At 48.8% G+C, this 18205-nt stretch overlaps 2 protein-coding genes across 2 annotated transcripts in view; both read right to left on the bottom strand.

Moving 5' to 3' along the window:
- ADAM12 (ADAM metallopeptidase domain 12) overlaps positions 1 to 18205 on the bottom strand; it is a 143727-nt gene that overhangs the window by 39504 nt on the left and 86018 nt on the right. Inside the window, exons 12-14 of the mRNA XM_043475108.1 lie at positions 3269 to 3377; positions 2978 to 3176; positions 259 to 336 (exon numbers count right to left, since the gene is read on the bottom strand). Of these exons, the coding sequence (XP_043331043.1) occupies positions 259 to 336; positions 2978 to 3176; positions 3269 to 3377 (386 nt within the window). The remainder of the gene's footprint in view (positions 1 to 258; positions 337 to 2977; positions 3177 to 3268; positions 3378 to 18205) is intronic.
- LOC122445830 (CD2 antigen cytoplasmic tail-binding protein 2-like) lies at positions 4759 to 6067 on the bottom strand. The gene has a single exon (XM_043475148.1). The coding sequence runs from the start codon at positions 5944 to 5946 to the stop codon at positions 4924 to 4926; it is 1023 nt and encodes a 340-aa protein (XP_043331083.1). The 5' UTR covers positions 5947 to 6067; the 3' UTR covers positions 4759 to 4923.

The raw sequence follows: 18205 nt of genomic DNA, 5'->3' as shown, positions 1-18205 counted from the left end.
AAGATGACAAAGTCCTTTCAAAAAAATCCAGAATGTTAGAAGATAATTAGCACTCAATCTGATTTTCTTTGTTAAATAAAAATCCCATTTCTTACACCATGTAAAGGTCAAAGAAAATGAATGTCTTCAGAAGAAAATATTGAGGAGACACTGCTATATTCTTACAAAGTGATGGATGGTGAAAATGCTTTACAAAGGAATGATTTAGTGCTGAACTTAACTGTGGGCTGGCTGCAGGAAGGAGGTTCACCGACTTACCCCTCTGCCGCGACACTGCGCCGCACACTCGTGCACCCCGAAGACACTGACGTTCTCACACCGACGGTTCAGGCAGATCTGGGGAAGGGGGGAAGCACAGCAGGTATCTATGTCCGTCTACAAACACACACGCGCATCTGCGTATTAAAGAATAGAGGGATGGATGAAGAAGGTGTGGCACACACACACAGTGGACTACTACTCAGCCACGAAAAAGAATGAAACAATGCCACTTGCAGCAGCAAGGATACACCTAGAAACTGTCATACTGAGTGAGGTCAGACAGAGAAAGACAGATAACATGTGATATCACTTACATGTGGAAACTGAAAAAAAAAGGTACAAATGAATTTACCTATCAAACAGAAATAAGAGTCACAAATAGAGAAGACAAACTATGGTTACCAGTGGGTAAGGGTGGGGGGAGCAATAATTGGGAGACTGGGATTGACATTACACACTACTATATATAGAACAGATAACAGTAAGGACCTACTATATATATATATAGAGAGAGAGAGAGAGAGAGAGAACAGGGAACTCTACCCAATACTCTGTCATGGCCTATATGGAAAAAGAATCTAAAAAAGAGTGGATATAATGTATATGTATGACTGATTCACTTTGCTATACATCTGAAACTAACACAACATTGTAAATCAACTACACTCCAATCAAAATTAAAAAACAAAAAGAGAAAGCAAAGGAAAACTGCAGGAAGACCATCTCCCAGTTAACATGCACATGGCATAATGATGCTCTCTGCCTTGGACATAGATTCTGACGGCTGCCTCCAAATGCAGCCCATTCCAAGACTCACATCAATGTGGACACTATGGAAGTCTTCTATCTTCATGACATTTTATATGGTTTTGGTCAACTCTGAAATTATGGTAACTGATTTCCTCATGACTTTTGTTTGGAGCTTACAACAAAATCTACATATTGCAGCATTTTTGTCCCCATTTTTTCTCTCCTATTAAAAGATCCAGAAGAGAACAAAACAGCCTAATCCTTCACCTGGACCAATAGAGACTCAAAGACTCCAGGAACCCAGGGTCTGATAATCTTGCAAGGGAGATAGTAAAATACGAGAACTTTCCCAAAATACTGACTGACAAGCATTATTGTTGATGACATAAACCATCAACAGAAGTGCTCAGCAGAGGAGAACAGATGCTTCCCTTGTATTTATCAAGCCTCTGCAGAGGCAGTGATTTGCTAAACGATACTGGGCTGGTTGAAAGAATTTAGTCTCATTTCAAAGGTGCACAATATAGTCCAGACTCATGGGATCAGGCTCTTAATCTCCCATAAGATGTTACAAATTGGTGGAGTCAAAGGAAGAAAAGTCGAATTTTTAGATTACAGAAGCATTTTTAATCAAGTAGGACCTTCCTATGGGACATTCACCATCCGACCCCAGCAGCTTATCTAAGGCAAGATGAACGCCCTGCGAAAGAAGTGCTGGTCTGAGCGGCTCTCAGGGCTGGCTGGGTCTTGGGCAAGGGGACTGGCACATTCCTGTTGATAAAAGAAACCGTCTGGGGTTGCAACGAGCACAGCAGGATCCCAGGCAGAATCACAGCGGATGGGTGCTGCCCTCCCCCAACCCACGGCCAGGCTAAAAGATGGCTTTCAAAGAACCAGGGCTCTGCAGGAAGGAGATCAAAGCACATTTAATTTTGCACATGAAGTGAAAAGCTCACTGATAAATTGAGTCCTTGGAATTTCAGTGTTCAGATGCACCTGGCCTTGGTTGTTCAAATCACCGTTTAAACGGTGTCATTCTAATGTCAAGACTTGAATATAAACGAATGTGTGTGATTAAGGAGATACCCAGAATGTATAATGTGTTTCGCATATCATCCTGTTTCCTTAAGGATAATGCATTTATAAAGGCGTATGAGGGAAGCGGGCGGGGTGGGGAGGAGGGAACCCCTGCCCTGGGGACCCAGCTGCAGGAGCTGGCTCAGCACCTTTCCTTTCTGCTCTGTGACCTCTGGTTAGTAATGGTTTCATATTCATTTTGAAAATGGGGCCCTAATCAAAGCATCTTCCTTCCTAAAAATGCTAATTATTAACTTGTGATCATTCATTCTGATGAGAAAGTTTAGTGGGAAAAAAAATCAATGTGGCAGGATGTGAAAATCTCAATTGTTTTTTTTAATTATTGTGGACTTTATCCCTAACTTCCCTCCCCAAATATCTCAGTCTACCTTTCCCCCTTGTCTCCAAAGAACCCCCTTTGGCTTTAAGCTTAACCCATCTCCTCCCCTCTCCTGTCCCTCTGTGGGGGTCTCTGAAACTACATCTGACTTCCCATTCTGTCCAGGTGAGAACAAGTCCCCACTGTGCCAAAAACCCAGACCACATTTCCAAGAACAATATAATACGCCGCTGTGTTTCCTTCCAGAGTCATTTCCTGGCTGGAAACTCGCATAACACCCAGAGTGTAGAAAAGACTTCTTAACGCTGAAGGGCTGAGAAAACAGGCTCGATTTCCCCAAATCTGCATCTCAATGGTCGGACGTGGAGCTAGGATTTGTTTGTTTATTTTTTTCCTTCTAGGTGCAAAGAACTGGATTTCAGAGGCAGCATTCTGAGAAGTGGATTTTGAAAAACCAACCATCCCCGTAACTCAGGTCTTGAACAGGACGTTTCTCAGTGGGTCCTTCCAGACTCACGTTTGTGACCCAAGAGAGCATGTGGGGCTTACTTTTCCGTCTGCGCACTTTGTGCCAGCAAGCACGAGCCCCGGGTCCGGCAGGTCATCACCCAAGTACACGTGGGTCCCACGGCACAGAATCCGGCCTCCTTCCTGCAGGGGGATATTCGTTTCTATGGAAACGGCATTGGTACCAATGACAGGTCGGCTGGCACCTCCTTGACACTGGATTTTTCCACACTTAGCATCTCTGGAAAGGCAAGAACAGACAGTCCTCAAAGAGGGAAAGTGCGGAAGCAGCCCTAAGGGATCTGGCATGGTCAGGACACGGACCCTCCGTACCTCATCTCGCACTTGGCAAAGGAGCTCTTGGAATCCTTGCCGCAGTTGCCGTAAGGGTCGCCTGCGGAGTTGACTCTCTCAAAGCAGATCCCGGGGGCGGGTTTAGCACCTGAAACAGAAGCAAAGCAGCACTCTCACCTCTGGCAAGCGTCTGGGATGGTTTTCTTTGAACAGCACTTGTGGCTCTGTCGGTAAAGAATCTGCCTGCAGAGCAGGAGACTCGGGGTTTGATCCCTGGGTTAGGAAGATCCCCTGAAGGAGGAAATGGCAACCCACTCCAGTATTCTTGCCTGGGACATCCCATGGCCAGAGGAGCCTGGCAGGTTACAGTCCATGGGTCGCAAGAGTCGCACATGACTTAGTAGACAAAACCACCACCTGGCTTTCTAAAGGGAGATGTGTTCCAGCGTCCAGAGAAATCTCACCTGGCATCTTGGCTGATGCCTGAGCCCACTCAGCTCACAGCAGAGCTTGCATTCCATCACTCCCTCTTCTGGAGGGCTGCTCTGCGGGCCCACGACATGTGCAACCTCTCAGGAGGTGAGGTCCAGCTCTGGGACCAGACCCGACCCCACACCAAGGCGCTGACTGGCTGGCTGCGGTCAAGCAGGGAGGCTTGCTGTCTTGAACAACTCCCACACAATTCTGGCGAAAAAATGCAAGCTAAAGCAGGCTCCAAGGAATGATGACTAATGAGAAGAAGCAATGAGAGGGGCAGACAGAAAGAGAGAGAATGTGCAAGGCAGAGATTGCATGCCTCGTTTGCAGCCCCACAAAGCTCCCTATTGGAGCAAGCACCGGCTTTGACGAATGCCTGTGTCTGTCAGGCAGAGACTGCCCTCAGAGGGCATGAGATGTAAACCTCACAGTCCTTTAACACAGCAGGACAGAGCCCAGCAGAGCAGGAGGAGGGAGCCAGAGAGCTCAGGAAATGGACATTTTTAGCACATCTTCCGGCCAAGGAAAGCAAGAACATGTACCTTGGGTTTGCGTTGCTAAAGCTTTGCAGGGCTCTCGAGTGCTAGGCATAGTGGTATCTGTTGAGGACTACGTGGGAAATTCAGGCAAATGTTCCCTGTTCTTCAGAATAAGCTGTGCCCTGTGCTGGGTCCAGGGCCCGCCTTCCCTCCCACACGGGTGTCCTGTCTGGGACACATCCTCTCACGTCTGCCAGGATGCCAACTTCCCAGAGCCCAGCTAGGCCTCCTGCCCTTCTCTCTACCCTGCTCTGGGGAGGCTCCATCGCCTTCCAAGACGACCATGTCGTGATGGGCAACGCGCCCCTTCTCCCAGGGATCAGATGGTGTTCTTATTACTAAAAAGTCCATCTCTCTTCAGCCTGATTCCTCATCAGACACATTCAGCATCCCATCGGAACAAACAACAAACAGGCAGACAAATGAAAGAAAGCCCTTGTAGCAGTTGAGACCAGTCACGGGTTCAGCAACTGATCTCTGCACTAAGCCACCCCATCCTGGACCTCTCATTTTCCCATTCTCTGTTTTTTTTTTTTTTTTTACACAACTAAAGGCTTTTATTGGGAAAAGGAAGTTGACTGAAAAGTGGCCCCCAACATCTTCACTGCCTGAGGCAGCTGGGGCCTCCTCCACAGAGTCCAGGCAAGAAGGGACCACCAAACTGGGCCCTCAGGAGGCTCAGGTGTAGAGATCAAAGTCAATCCGTTTGGAGTTGTAGAACTGGCCACCCGGGGGGTCCAGCTTCCGGCAATAAACGCCATCTGGGAAGTAGCCTTCGTTCACCCAGGTCTGCATCTGGGTGCTGGTGAAGGGCCCGTACAGCTCAGCATCCCCTGTGTTCTCCCACTTATATTCCCACATCACGTCCGCCAGACCATCTCCAGGCGACTCTGTTTCTTCCCTCTGGGCAGGGGTTGGGGTCTCCAGCTCCCCTTCTGCCACTTCCTCAGCAAACATGTCCAGGGAGGGGGGCGGTGTGGGATCACGGGGTCCCTGGGTTTGGCACCCCAACCCCTTCAGTCGCATGGCCAACCGTTCCCTTGTCTCCTGATACACTCCCAGGTTGCCCTGGGCCACCATCTGGTCAGCCAACCCGGAGAGCCGGTCGAGGCGCTGGGGGGAACTGGGCCGTCCGGGCCCCTTGCTGTCCTCTTTGCCTCCCCCTCGGGCTCCCAGACGCCTCAGTGCCCCAGCCACTGTCTCTCTTGGCAACATCAGTTCCAGAAGGCCCTCCAGGAGGGCTTGGGTGCTCACTGGTGTCTGGCCCAGGCTGTCCTCCTCCTCTGAGTCTGACGGCAGCCGCTGATCAGGTGGCCGCTCCCTGATCTTTACCCAGTCAATGTTATCCAGCCAGCTGTCTCGGGTTTGAGCATCCCGGTTCAGGAAATAGTTGCCGTCTGCATCAAAGTGGCCTTCCTCCATCTCTTCCTGCAAGTTGAAGGGTGTGATCCGCACTCCTCCCTCACTGGGGAGCGTAGCTGCTTCCTGACCTTCCACATCCTCTGAGGCCAAGATGTCATATTTGCTGGACCCTTCATCCTCCTCCTCCTCCTCATCGCTGTCCAAAGAGTGTTTGCCTTTGAAGCGGCTCCCGGGACCCCCTACCCCAGCTATAGGGTCCACCAACTTTTTCTTGGGGGCACCGATTTCATCCTCGTCATCATCTCCCATGCCTTGGAAGGTCACTTTCCTCTTTGGCATGACTGGACAGAAGGGCTTTTCCCAAACTAAGGATCCAGGAAAAGTGGGGGAAGAAAGAGAGAGAGGTTTTCACCAGGGCTACATCCGGGCCACCCGCCCGCCACCACCCGGAAGAGAACTCTGTTTTCTAAAATAAAAACAAAAACAAAAACAACACACATTTAAGAGAGGTCTCCCAAAGTCCTTCCAAAAGGCATTTACCTAAACTGGACACAAATGAGTCAGTCATGTCTGACTCTTTGCGACCCCATAGACTGTAGACCGCCAGACTCCTCTCTCCATGGAATTTTCCAGGCAAGAATATTGGATGGAGTGGGTAACCATTCCCTTCTCCAAGGGATCTTCCTGACCCAGGGATTGAACCTGGGTCTCCTGCATTGTGGGCAGATTCTTTACCATCTGAGCCACTAGGGACACAATCTCTGTGATAACCAGACTAAAAAATGGGCAGTAACTGTTACAACATTTCTTCAAACTGGACGTTCAAATGGACAACAGGTATATCTCAACATCACCGCACATTAGGGAAATACAAATCAAAATAATAAGCTATCACCTCAGGCCAAATATGGTGGCTATCATTAAAGAATAAGATAACAAGTGTTAGTGAGGATGTGGAGAAACGGGAACCCTCATATTGTTAGTGAGAATATAAACTGTCACTGCAAAAGACAGTATGGCGTTTCCTCAAAAAATTAAAAATAGAACTATCACATGACCATCAGTCCAACCTCTAGGTAAATATCCAAAGGAACTGCAATCAGGATCGCAAAGAGATACCTGAACTCGCATGTTCCCTGCAGCACTATTCACAGGAGCCAAGACATAGAAACAACTCAAGTGTCCACTGACGGATGAATGGATAAAGAAAATGTGGTAAGCATGTCTGCGTGCCTGCTCAGTCGCTTCAGCTGTGTCTGACTCTTTGCAACCCCGCGGACTGTAGCCCTCCAGGCTCCTCTGTCCATGGGGATCCTCCAGGCAAGAATACTGGAGTGGGTTGCCATGCCCTCCTCCAGGGGATCTTCCCCACCCACAGATCGAACATGTGTCTCCTGCCTTGCAGTCAGGAGAGCCACCGAGGAAACCTCAGATATGTATACGTGAACACCCCTCAGTCTTTAAAAAGAAGGAAACTGCCATTTGTGACAATATGGACGAACCTGGAGGACAGTATGCTGAGGGAAAGAAGTCAGACACAGGAAGACAGATACTGCATGATCACAGAATCTAAGAGTTGAACCCACAGACACACAGGGTAAGAAGGTCATTTCCAGGGGCTGCAGGGAGCAGGCAAGAGGGAGGTACCTTAGTCCAAGGGTACAAAGCTTCAGTTACGCAAAATGAATTCATTCTAGAGACTGACTGTACGGCACAGTGCCTATAGTTACTAACACTATATTGTATATTTAAAAATTTTCTAAGAGGGTAAATCTTATCTGTGCAGTGTTCTCATCACATACACATAAAAGTAAATTAAGAGGGTGGGAGGAATAGTTCAGAGGTGGTGGACATGTTTACAGCACGGATTGTGGGCGTGATTTCAAAAGTGTACGCTTATCTCCGAACCCATCAAGGTGTTCACATTAAATAGGCACAGCTTTTTGCATGTCAATCATGGCTCCATAAAATGGTTTAAAAAGTCTTTGCTTCCCATGGCACATCCCTTTCATTCGCCGGTTATTTTGATGCTGATCCGTTCTATTCTGTCGTGTTGCTGTCACGGGAAATCTTTTTAGGCACAAGTGACCACTCACCCAAGAATGAGTCTTCTGATTTTACTTTTTCCATTTGTTCAGTGGGTATATATTTAGGCTGTCCACAACCTAATTACCCATTCTGTTGCTTTTAAAAGTTGCTTTACCAGAATAAAAAAAGTAGAAGCAGGAAGTCACATCTTAGGACTAGTAATTAAACACGTGATAAGTGTGGGCTTGTCTTTTCTTAAACCTGTGTTGTCAGTTGACCTCAATGAACCTCCTAAAACCAGCAATGATTCATGAGACCCAACGTGGATGCCCAGCTGAACTGTGAGATTCAAGATACGACCAAGAGATTAAGAGGTCAGGAGTACTCAGCCAGAAGAATGAATGAGGTCATGCCCCTTGCAGCGACGTGGGTGGGCCTAGAGATGCTCATACTAAAGGAAGTCAGAAAAAGAAAGGCAAATACCGTATGATACCACTTATGCGTGACATCTAAAATATGCCACAAATGAAATTACCTGTGAAAGAGGAACAGACTCATAGGCATAGAGAACAGACTTGTGATGGCCCAGAGGGAGAGGAGTGGCGCGGCGGGGGGAGAGAGGGATCGGGAGTTTAGGGTGAGCTGATGCCGATTACCTATAGAACGGATAAAAAATAGCTCCTACTGTATGGCACAGGAAACTGTGTTTGATATCTTGTCATAAATCATGATGGAGAAGATGAAAAGAATGTCAATATGCGTATAACTGCGTCACTTCACTGTACAGCAGAAATTAACACAACACTGTAAATCAACTGTACTTCAATACGATAAATATTTAAAAAAAGAGGTCAGTAAGTAAACCATTTTTTCTGATGACTGATCTTTTGGGGAAACTGTTTTATATTCGTGCATTCACGAGATCTAAGAAAAACAAAAACAAATGTTCATCAAGTCTTGATTTCTTTGGGAAGGCCTCTTCATGTCTGATTTCTCAGTCAGTGGTTGTGCTGCAGGGCTGGAAGATCCAGGGCTTATCTGGTGTCAGCCCTGCAAGCCAGGAGACCCCGGTCACGTTATGGGGAACTCCTGAGACACCGTTCCATTTGTACAATGAGGACAAGGACATCACCTGTCCTGAGGTTTCAGTGAGGCCCCTAGGCTCTCAGTAAGCCTGTTTCTACTGAGGACAGCCACCAGACATGGCGAAGGAGACGGCTCGACCGCGGACGTTAAGGATGGCAGACACGTGAGGGGAGGAGAGCTCTTTGGAGCTGACCTCGTTTGCAACCCTTGCCACATTTGCAATGTTCCAAAAAATAGTTCCGGATGGTGTCGGTGGGGGCTTCACGCCTGTTTCCTTCACAGAGGGTCATCCCTAGGGCCTAGCACATCACAGGAAGCCAGTGCAGACTGTCGAATGATCGGGTGAGCAACTCCTGGCCGCACCTTGGGAAATGAGGGGGAAGAAAGAGAATCTCCTCGATGGAAAATTTGGGAGATTTTGTACATACTTTGCATGTTAAATAAAAATATAGTCATAGCTCAGTGAGAAATGGAATATTTCTTACCACATCAGTAAACAAAGGATGTCACAGTCATCAGTAATTGCAGCCCCCATTGATGGTGAGCTGGTGAGCCCTAAGGGCACTCAGGATGTGAAAATACAGGATGCTGGCCCCAGATAGTTCAGTTCAGTTGCTCAGTCCTGTCTGACTCTTTGTGACCCCATGGACTGCAGCACACCAGGCTTCCCTGTCCATCACGAACTCCTGGAGCTTACTCAAACTCATGTCCATTGGTCAGTGATGCCATCCAACCATCTCATCCTCCCCAGACAACTGAGGTGCATATCCGAGGAATCATTACAGTGAGCCCATTCTCTTACATCCTCCCATACATAGAAAAGCACGAAATCCCTCCACTCGAGATATCTGGCTTTCCTTTAATTAGCAATGATCTTCTGATGCTCACACTACCTGCCCTTGGTTGAAAAACTTCTGTATAACCTGGATGCCCCTCCTCACCGCCTCAGAGCAGTTTTCTCAGGGTTACTTGAGATGCTGCCTCCCAGGCTTGAAAGTCCTAAAAATTCCCAGTGAATAAAGCATAATTCTCAACTCTCAGGTTGGGAGCATTTTTTAAGTCGATATCAGGATGGCTCAGTGGTCAAGAATCCACCTGCAATGCAAGGGATGCAGGAGATGCAGACTGGATCACTGGGTCAGGAAGATCTCCCTGGAGAAGGAAATGGAAACCCACTCCAGTATTCTTGCCTGGGAAATCCTATGGACAGAAGAGCCTGGTGGGCTACAGCCCGTGGAGTCGCAGAGTCAGACATGGCTGAGCACAGAACAGGGATCTCAGCTTCCCTCGACCCAACTCTTCTTCTCTTGTTTCAGCGCGTGGGGTTCCTGCTGCCCCGAGTCTGTGCCCCTTCTGGGCACTCCCCCAGCCAGCCTGGGCTGCTCCTCCAGAAGCGCATATCAGCGCACAGACTGCGGCCTCATTTTGAATGAGGCTGCAGGAGACCTCAAGCAAAGACACTGGAGTTTGATTTCCTTTCATTCCACTGAACCCTGGGAACACAGGGCGTCTTCCCTTGGAATTCCTTTCCTCGCCCTTAAACCAACAGACGCAGTTTAAATGAATGGGGACACTTCGGATCCCCGACATGCAATCTGTTGGACACCCCACTGCCAGGTATTGTGCTGGAGATGGCAGGCAGTAGAAGCCATTCCTGGTCCGGGAGGATCCCGCATGCCACGGAACAGCGAAGCCCCTGCACCACAGCTGCTGAGCTTCTGCCCTAGAGCCCGGGGACCACAGTTACTGAGCCCACGTGCCACAGTACTGAAGCCCGTGTGCCCTGGAGCCCACGCTCTGCAACGAGAGAAGCCACAGTAAGAAGCCCGAGCACCGCAACCAGAGAGCAGCCCCGCCAGCAGCAACTAAAGAAGAGCCGGCACAACCACCAAGATCCAGCACAGCCACAAACAAAGGAACAAAGCCGGTGGGGTTTGACCTGTAACGTGGATTCCGCTCCGGGATGAATTTGCCCAGTGGCTCCAACAATGCAGTGTTCTAGAGGTTAACTTTCTGGCTCTTGCAAGAAACCAGTCACTGTCCGTTTCCAAGAGGTTTACTCATTTCAGCTCTTCTCCGGAACTCAAGGGAACAGGAGATGACAGGACACACCTCGCTGTTGATGCATCAGCGGGGCATGTCATCAACGGGGCACAGCCCCGACACTGTGGGCCACAACGTGCCAAAGGAAACTCAGTCCGCATGCGCAGCGGGTCATGATTTCATTGGCTACATACAACACGGGGATAGAGCGATCTCTCTGTGAAGTCAGAGATCAGAATGCACACCAGACCCTTTGTCATATACTCCAGCTTTTCATCTAGAGGATTAAGGGTAAGGACACTCTGATGGGTGATTCGTGGTCAAACTCAATGGACAAGATCTTTCGCATCTCCATCCTCAAGCACCTCGGGATTGAAAACGTTCATCAACTTTCATCTCATCAATACTCTGAAACTGCTGTTGTTTCAGTGGAGCGGGGAAGGTGAGTGACAGAGGTCAGAGGAGGGTGGGGCAGAACCCTATTTATCATGCTGGTTCCCATCCAGTTGACTAACACTTCTTACCCTGAAGTCTCCACGTTGGGATGAGAAGCCTTGCCTGAGAAACATGGATGTTTAAAGACAAGGGGTTTACAGAGAAGGAGAAATATCATGTGACATCCCTTCTATGTGGAATCTAACAAGAAATGATACAAATGAACTTACTTACAAACCAGAGAGAGACTCACAAACTTAAGAGAACGAAATGATGGTTGTCAAGGCGAAGGATAGTTAGGGAGTTTGGGATGGACATGTACATACTGCTGTATTTAAAATGGATAACCGACAAGGACCTACTGAAAAGCACAGGAAACTCTAACTCAACGTTACGAGGCAGCCCTAGAAGGGAGGGGGATCTGGGGGAGAAAGGATCCATGTGTATGTGTGTCTGAATCCCCTAGCCATTCACATGAAATGATCACAACATTGTTCATCGGCTGCACCCCAACACAAAATAAAAAGCTCAATAAAAAACCAAAAAAAGACCAAAGAGTTTAATAAATGAAACTTAAAATAAATGAAAAAGTATATAAGCAGCTGAAACTTGATCCAGATCACAGCATACTCCATTGCTGTCTCACCTCCGATCTCAGGCTGTAGGACAGTGTCCCAGGGTTTGGGGCCACCTCCTGAGGCCAGCACGCCCCCAGCTAGAGGTGGGGACTGCTCGGTCCCCACTGAGCAGTTTCCTCCACTGGTTTGGAGCAACCATAGAGATTTGTGAAAACAAATTGCAGAAAAGGAGACTTGTGAAATTGTTTGTTTGGTCTAACATCTCTCTCATATCCCTTTTTCTAGGAACGGAAACCCCTTGTCTTACAGAAAAATCCACTTTTTACGGTTCAAGTGGGGCTAACTTTCCCAACCAACGTCAAAAGGATGGGCATGAAATTCAAGTCTGGCCCCTGAGACTGCTCCATGTCACCAGTAATAAGTTTAGGTCACTGCTGGATATAGGAGCAAAGCCAGGACATCAGCATCTTCCTTGGAAGCTGACTGCTGGAGTCGGCGGACGAGGGGCCTGGGCTGCTCTGCTCCTGGGACCGCTGGCTGTGCCCTTCGGGGTCTCCCCCATTACCACTCTCCCCTGAGCCTGGGGACCCTCCGCTCTCACTCACCCTGGAGGGCTGTCCCCACCTCCCATCCATCACATTTGCCTCTTGCAATGGTTGGAGGCTCTGGTCTCACTGTAAAACCCCCTGTGGACTGAGAAGGTGCCTCTGGCCTGCACAGAGCAAGTGTGTCCCAAGAATGAATGAGTGAAAACCAGAGGGAACCCAATTTAGGGAAAGCACATCCTGTCTCTACCCCCCTCCCTATAGGAAGTCAGTTGTGGTCCCCACAGAACAAAGCATCTTGGTAAATAAACACAGTTTCCTGGCCTGCCTTGTCTGGGTCTTCACTTATTCATTTACATCGAATGACGTATTACCATGCTGCCTTCCCTGATAGCTCAGTTGGTAAAGAAGCTGCCTGCAATGCGGGAGACCCCGGTTCAATTCCTGGGTCAGGAAGATTCACTGGAGAAGGGACAGGCTACCCACTCCAGTATTCTTGGGCTTCCCCGGTGGTTCAGCTGGCAAAGAATCTGCCCGCAATACAGCAGACCTAGGTTCGATCCCTAGTCCAGTATTCTTGGGCTTCCCTGGTAGCTCAGCTGGTAAAGAATCTGCCTGCAGTGTGGGAGACCTGGGTTTAATCCCTGGGTTGGGAAGATCCCCTGGAGAAGGGAAAGGCTCCCCACTTCACTATTCTTGCCTGGAGAATTCCATAGACATTCATGGGGGTCTCAAACAGTCGGACACAACTGAGTGACTTCCACTTTCATCACTTTCACTTAAGAGGAAAGAAGATATAAAGTCCCAAGACATTTTACTTTCTGGAAAGGAAAATTGTCATTCCTTCAACATTTAGACACAGTTAAAAAAAAATCCTATAAGCAAGGAAACCAGAAAGGGGGCTCCATGCTGACCTTGGGAGCAGAGACAACGCTTATAATTAAAGAAAGCATCATTATAGGAAACAGACCAGAAGATGCAAACCAAGAGAAACTCCCTGAGCACCCTGGCCGTCAGGACCTACAGACCCCAGGAAGGACAGTCAAGAGAGTGGAACCAGCCAGCCGGCGTTTATCTTAGAGACAGAAGGGTCAATAATTTAAAATGTGTAAATGACTTCTATCTGCTGGTAAGATGTTATAAACGTACAGATCTGACTTCAAAGTTGCTGCACCTAAAGATGTCTGTCTTCATGAAGACGAGAGACTTCATATCTGTCTCATGAAAAAAAGTGGCAGGTTTTCTTATCACTGCTATATTACATCAATTTACAGCCTTTGAATTTTTAATAATGGAACACTTAGATGTTCTGCTATTATCCAAAGATGAAATTTACCCTTTCAGAAGAAATTTTGACATCGTCCTGTATTTTATCATTCTACAAGAAGTGATGGAGTTTAATTACCAGGTTTATCTTCAGAGTGATATAACCTGTGATTTGGAAGTTTCTGATGTCATTATGTCTTTTGAAAGAGAGATGATGACATCTTGTATTAAACCCACAATTTATGTGATCTAACCTTTCCTTAGGCTTTTCCTTTGTGGCTCAGGGGTAAAGAATCTGCCTGCCAATGCAGGTTTGATCCCTGGATTGGGAAGATCCCTTGCAGAAGGAAATGGCAACCCACTCCAGTATTCTTGCCTGGGAAATCCCATGGACAGCGGAGCCTGGTGGACCATAGTCCATAGGGTCGCCAAAGAGTCAGACACGACTTAGCGACTAAACAACAACATTTCCTTAAAATGTCTCCGTTATGCAAATGCAGGTCCCCAATTCAGTTGCGCCGGCTCCTCCTCCCGTCACTAACATCCCAGCCCCTGTTGCTAATGTCCACAAAGGCATCTTCACAAGTGACCGCAGCCTGCTTGTCCTTCTCACAGTCCTCCCTGTGTTTCTCTTCTCCACACTGACCTTTACGTCCCTGGAAAAACAGAGCCCCAGCAAATACATTGTGTCATTTCCTTCTTGTGCAAGGGAACAAAAAAAAAAAGAGACTTTCCTGCCTCCTAAACACTATGACTCTTGGCAAAGATCACTCTTCTTCCCATCTATAGCCACTTGACCTGTGGATGTTCGTAAACGTACTGTCCCAGGTGTGTGGTCATAAAGAAACTCATCTAAACCAGCCTTGCTGGGCTTCCCTGGTGGCGCAGTGCTAAAGAATTCACCGGCTGATGCGGGAGACATGGGTTCCATTCCTGGTCCGGGAAGATCCCACATGCCACGGAACAACGAAGCCCCTGCACCACAACTGCCGAGCTTGTGCCCTAGAGCCCAGGGCCACAATTACTGAACATACGTGCCACAGTACTGAAGGCCGTGTGCCCTGGAGCCCACGCTCTGCAGCAAGAGAAGCCACCATAGTAAGAAGCCCGAGCACCACAACCAGAGAGCAGCCCCGCCCTCAGCAACCAGAGCAGAGCCGGCACCACCACCAAGATCCAGCACAGCCACAAATAAAATAAATTAAAAAAGTAAAAATAAACCAGCCTTGCAGATAAACACTGCAAAGGCACCGGGCCCGTAAAAATCGTCTGACCAGCTCACACCACATCAATCAGGTGACGCTATTTTCTGGTGAGTGATAAGATAGATAAAACTAAGATAATTTCAGAATTTCCTTGATGCAGATTGTTTGTGGCTCTAGACACACAGTTATCTGCAAGATTAATTTCCAAGTAACGTTTTCAGTTATCATGCTAGTGGTTCAGATAAACAACATTGGCAAAAGTAAATTTTCTGCCTGAAGAAACATATCCAGCTGTATTTCAGAAGGAAATGTTTAAGGTCATGTCGCATTGACAGAAAATCTTTGTGGCTATTAAGCCTTAAGCGGACAGAGGGCTAAATACAAGGTCCGGTTTGAGCTGCAGGTAACATTTACGATAAAGTCTTGAGATGCAAGATTTGTGGGAGAAACATCAGTGGGGGAAAAAATGTCAATTCCAAGCCGACAAGAATACCATCAACAATAATCATCAGAAGAGCAAGCAGATGAACAACCCTTACAAAAAGTATTCTAAAACTATACTACTTTGCTAGCTAGGAGTTGCAGGCATATGTTTTGAATTTTCTATCATTTTATTTGTAGAAAGATTTGGAAGCAGGATTATTTTATTGAAATCTAAGGCTGGATTGAGAAACATCCCTCTCAAAAGGGAATTAGTTTAGCTGGGAGGAAGGGCTTCCTTCGGTCAGTGTTTGGGCAGCCAGATCTGGGGAGTGAGTAACTGATGATTTCCTGAATGTAACAGATGATGCTGGCCAGGTTACTTGGATGCCAGCGGCAGGGGCCAGCCGAGCAAGTGCCCTAGATTTCTGAGTCACTGGGCTCCCTAGGGACCTGAAAGTGACCCCAAAGCACACATGGTCCCGATCCCAGAGCATTTGATAAAGGCTGGGAAATGAAAGAATATATCCTGAACTCACTGCATCCTTGACAATAAGTTTTCCTCTTCTGAATTATGAAAAGTTAATGCAAACCGACCACAGTAACACAGCAACATGCTGCTCTCTGCCTGCTGCAGCTAGCCGGCCGGGACCTGGCAGAGGAAGTGACCCCTGACCCCCGGAACTGTGACGGTCACATCCTGACTCTACTGCAGGTCCCAGGCGGGAGTGCACTGGGGCTGTGGGAAGTGTGATCCTCTGGCAGGACCAGGGCTCTTGGTCAGCAACTCACAAGAGCAGGACATGGTTGAATAGTTATCGAATGAGAGTACGGGGTGGGAGACAGGGCTCTCTGTTCTCCAAGTCACAGCCCAAGCTCTGGACAAGCACAAGAGCCTGTGGGTCCCCTGGGATGGGCCCCTGCTCCTGTGCACCTCGGCCCCTGATGTTCTGGAGACAGGAATTCCCTTCCTCTCCTACCCTGGCGGTGACTACTCCAGGGCAACCTTGTTTAGGATCCTTCCTGCTCTTACCACCACCCCCGCCAACCCTGCCCCAGGCTGAGCCCAAGTCCCTCCCCTTTTCCCACCAGATCACGGCCTTCCCCACAGCCCCAGGCACTGTGCAAGCTGCAAGCTACTGCACGCTACTATATACGTGTAATATATTCATAGACATGAAATAGACAAGTTACAGTAGAGGACAACAAAATACCTACGCAGTAGGCGTATTACTCTCCCCATTTTACACACGAGGCACAAGAAGGCTGGGTAACTTGCTGAAGGTCACCCTTTTAGAAAGTGGTCCATTCAATGCCTCCGGACCCCCAAGAGGGCCTTACATCCTAATCCTTGAACCCTGTGACTATGCGACCTAACTCGGCAGAAGGGACTTTGAGGATGTGATTAAGAAATTGAGATGGGAAATGATGCTGGGCAACCTGGATGGTCCAATATAATCCCAAGGGTCATTGTAAGAGGGAGGCAGAGGATCAAAGTCAGAGACAAAGATCTGACCACAGAAGCGAAAGTCACAGAGACAGAGATTTGAAGATTCTGTACTGCTGGTTTTGAAGGCAGATAAAGGGGCCACGAGCCAAGAATTGCAGGCAGCCCCTCAAAGCTGGAAAAGGCCAACCAACAGATGCTCCCCCAGAGCCTCTGAAGGTAACACTTCCCTGCCAGCATCTTGATTTTAGGACTTCTGACTCCAGGAACTAGAAGATGATAAACGCGTGGTGTCATCAGCCGCTGTGACAGCAGACACAGGAAGCTCACCCAGAGCCCTTGAACTGGAGAGCGAGGCTGTCACACTGATAATAAGGAAAGGAACACCCCACATTAGCAAAGCGGTGGTTGAAGGTGCTTTTAAGAAACCCCCTGGTTCAGACAGCCCCTGCTGCTTCTGGAACCAAGTTCTCTATGCTCCTGAGGATGTCAGTGCGATGACTGGAAGTACTAAGAAGGTCAAGAGAGATGGATCCCAAGAAGCCACCAGCCTGGAGGACTCCCCCAACCTAGTCCCTACGCCGGTCGTTTCCAGGAACTGGGCGCTTCTGACATACGCCCCTCAGAACAAGCCCCCTGTTGCTGGGCAAGGAAGGGCCTCCTCCGTCACCAGGGTGAGTGGGAGGGGAGAGAAAGGGCCAGCCCGGACCCTGGGGCGCCAGGCCCCACCTTCGCTCGCAAGGACGTGGTGGGTCCAAGCAGGTAACTCCCTACTGTTTCTGCTCTTGAAAAGCTCAGTCTGTGAGTCACGCCGTCAGGTCTGTCCGCCTGTCTGCCTCTCTCTCTCTGGTCAGGCAGCTCAAGAAGGACTAACCAGATGAGATAATGAACACCAGCCTCGGTCACCATGAATCACAGGCCCGCCGCCAGCTGAGTCACTCGGTGGCAGGGCTCAGAGAGCCTCGGGGCTCCGTCTGAGCTCACCCTGGAGCCGGGGCCAGACGCTCTAAGTCAGCAGGGCACCGAAGGCCACGCTTCGCTCCAACAGCTCCGAGTGCTGTGTGTGCTCTGGCCACGGAACGCTCCTTGGAAGGGAGCATTGCAACTAAGTCCCCTGTAACTCAAGATGGGGAGATTACCGACTCTGGGGAGAGGCTGGGCAGGGACGGCCACTAGGGATGCTTCGGGCCACAAAGGTTTGGCCTGGGCCAGCAGCGCTGACGCAAAGTGACCCCACTCGGCTAAAAGGTGTCTGGTCACTCAGCCGTTCAGAGCCCGAACAACCGCATGACGTGTAGACAGTGAGTGCCTCCTTGGCGCTTGTCACGGGGAAGCGTTTGAAGCTGTGAGTCCTACCTTGCCTGGAGGCCCTCTTGCCCAGCTGGGGAGGAGGTCTGGGTGCTGGTCAGGTTCCAGAGCCCAAGCACTAAGGCTCCGGGCACCACCACTTCCTCTTTCTACCCGCCCGAGTTCATCAGCTGACTCACTGGAAAAGCCCCTGATGCTGGGAAAGATTGAGGGCAGGAAGAGAAGGGGGCAACAGAG

The sequence above is a fragment of the Cervus canadensis genome, chromosome 8, assembly GCF_019320065.1.
Source record: "Cervus canadensis isolate Bull #8, Minnesota chromosome 8, ASM1932006v1, whole genome shotgun sequence".
NCBI lineage: Eukaryota > Metazoa > Chordata > Mammalia > Artiodactyla > Cervidae > Cervus > Cervus canadensis.
This window is presented reverse-complemented; position numbering and strand designations above follow the sequence as displayed.

What these genes read in the sequence shown, in the direction of transcription:
- LOC122445830 (XM_043475148.1), bottom strand. Translation starts at nt 5,946, where the DNA reads ATGCCAAAGAGGAAAGTGACCTTCCAAGGCATGGGAGATGATGACGAG.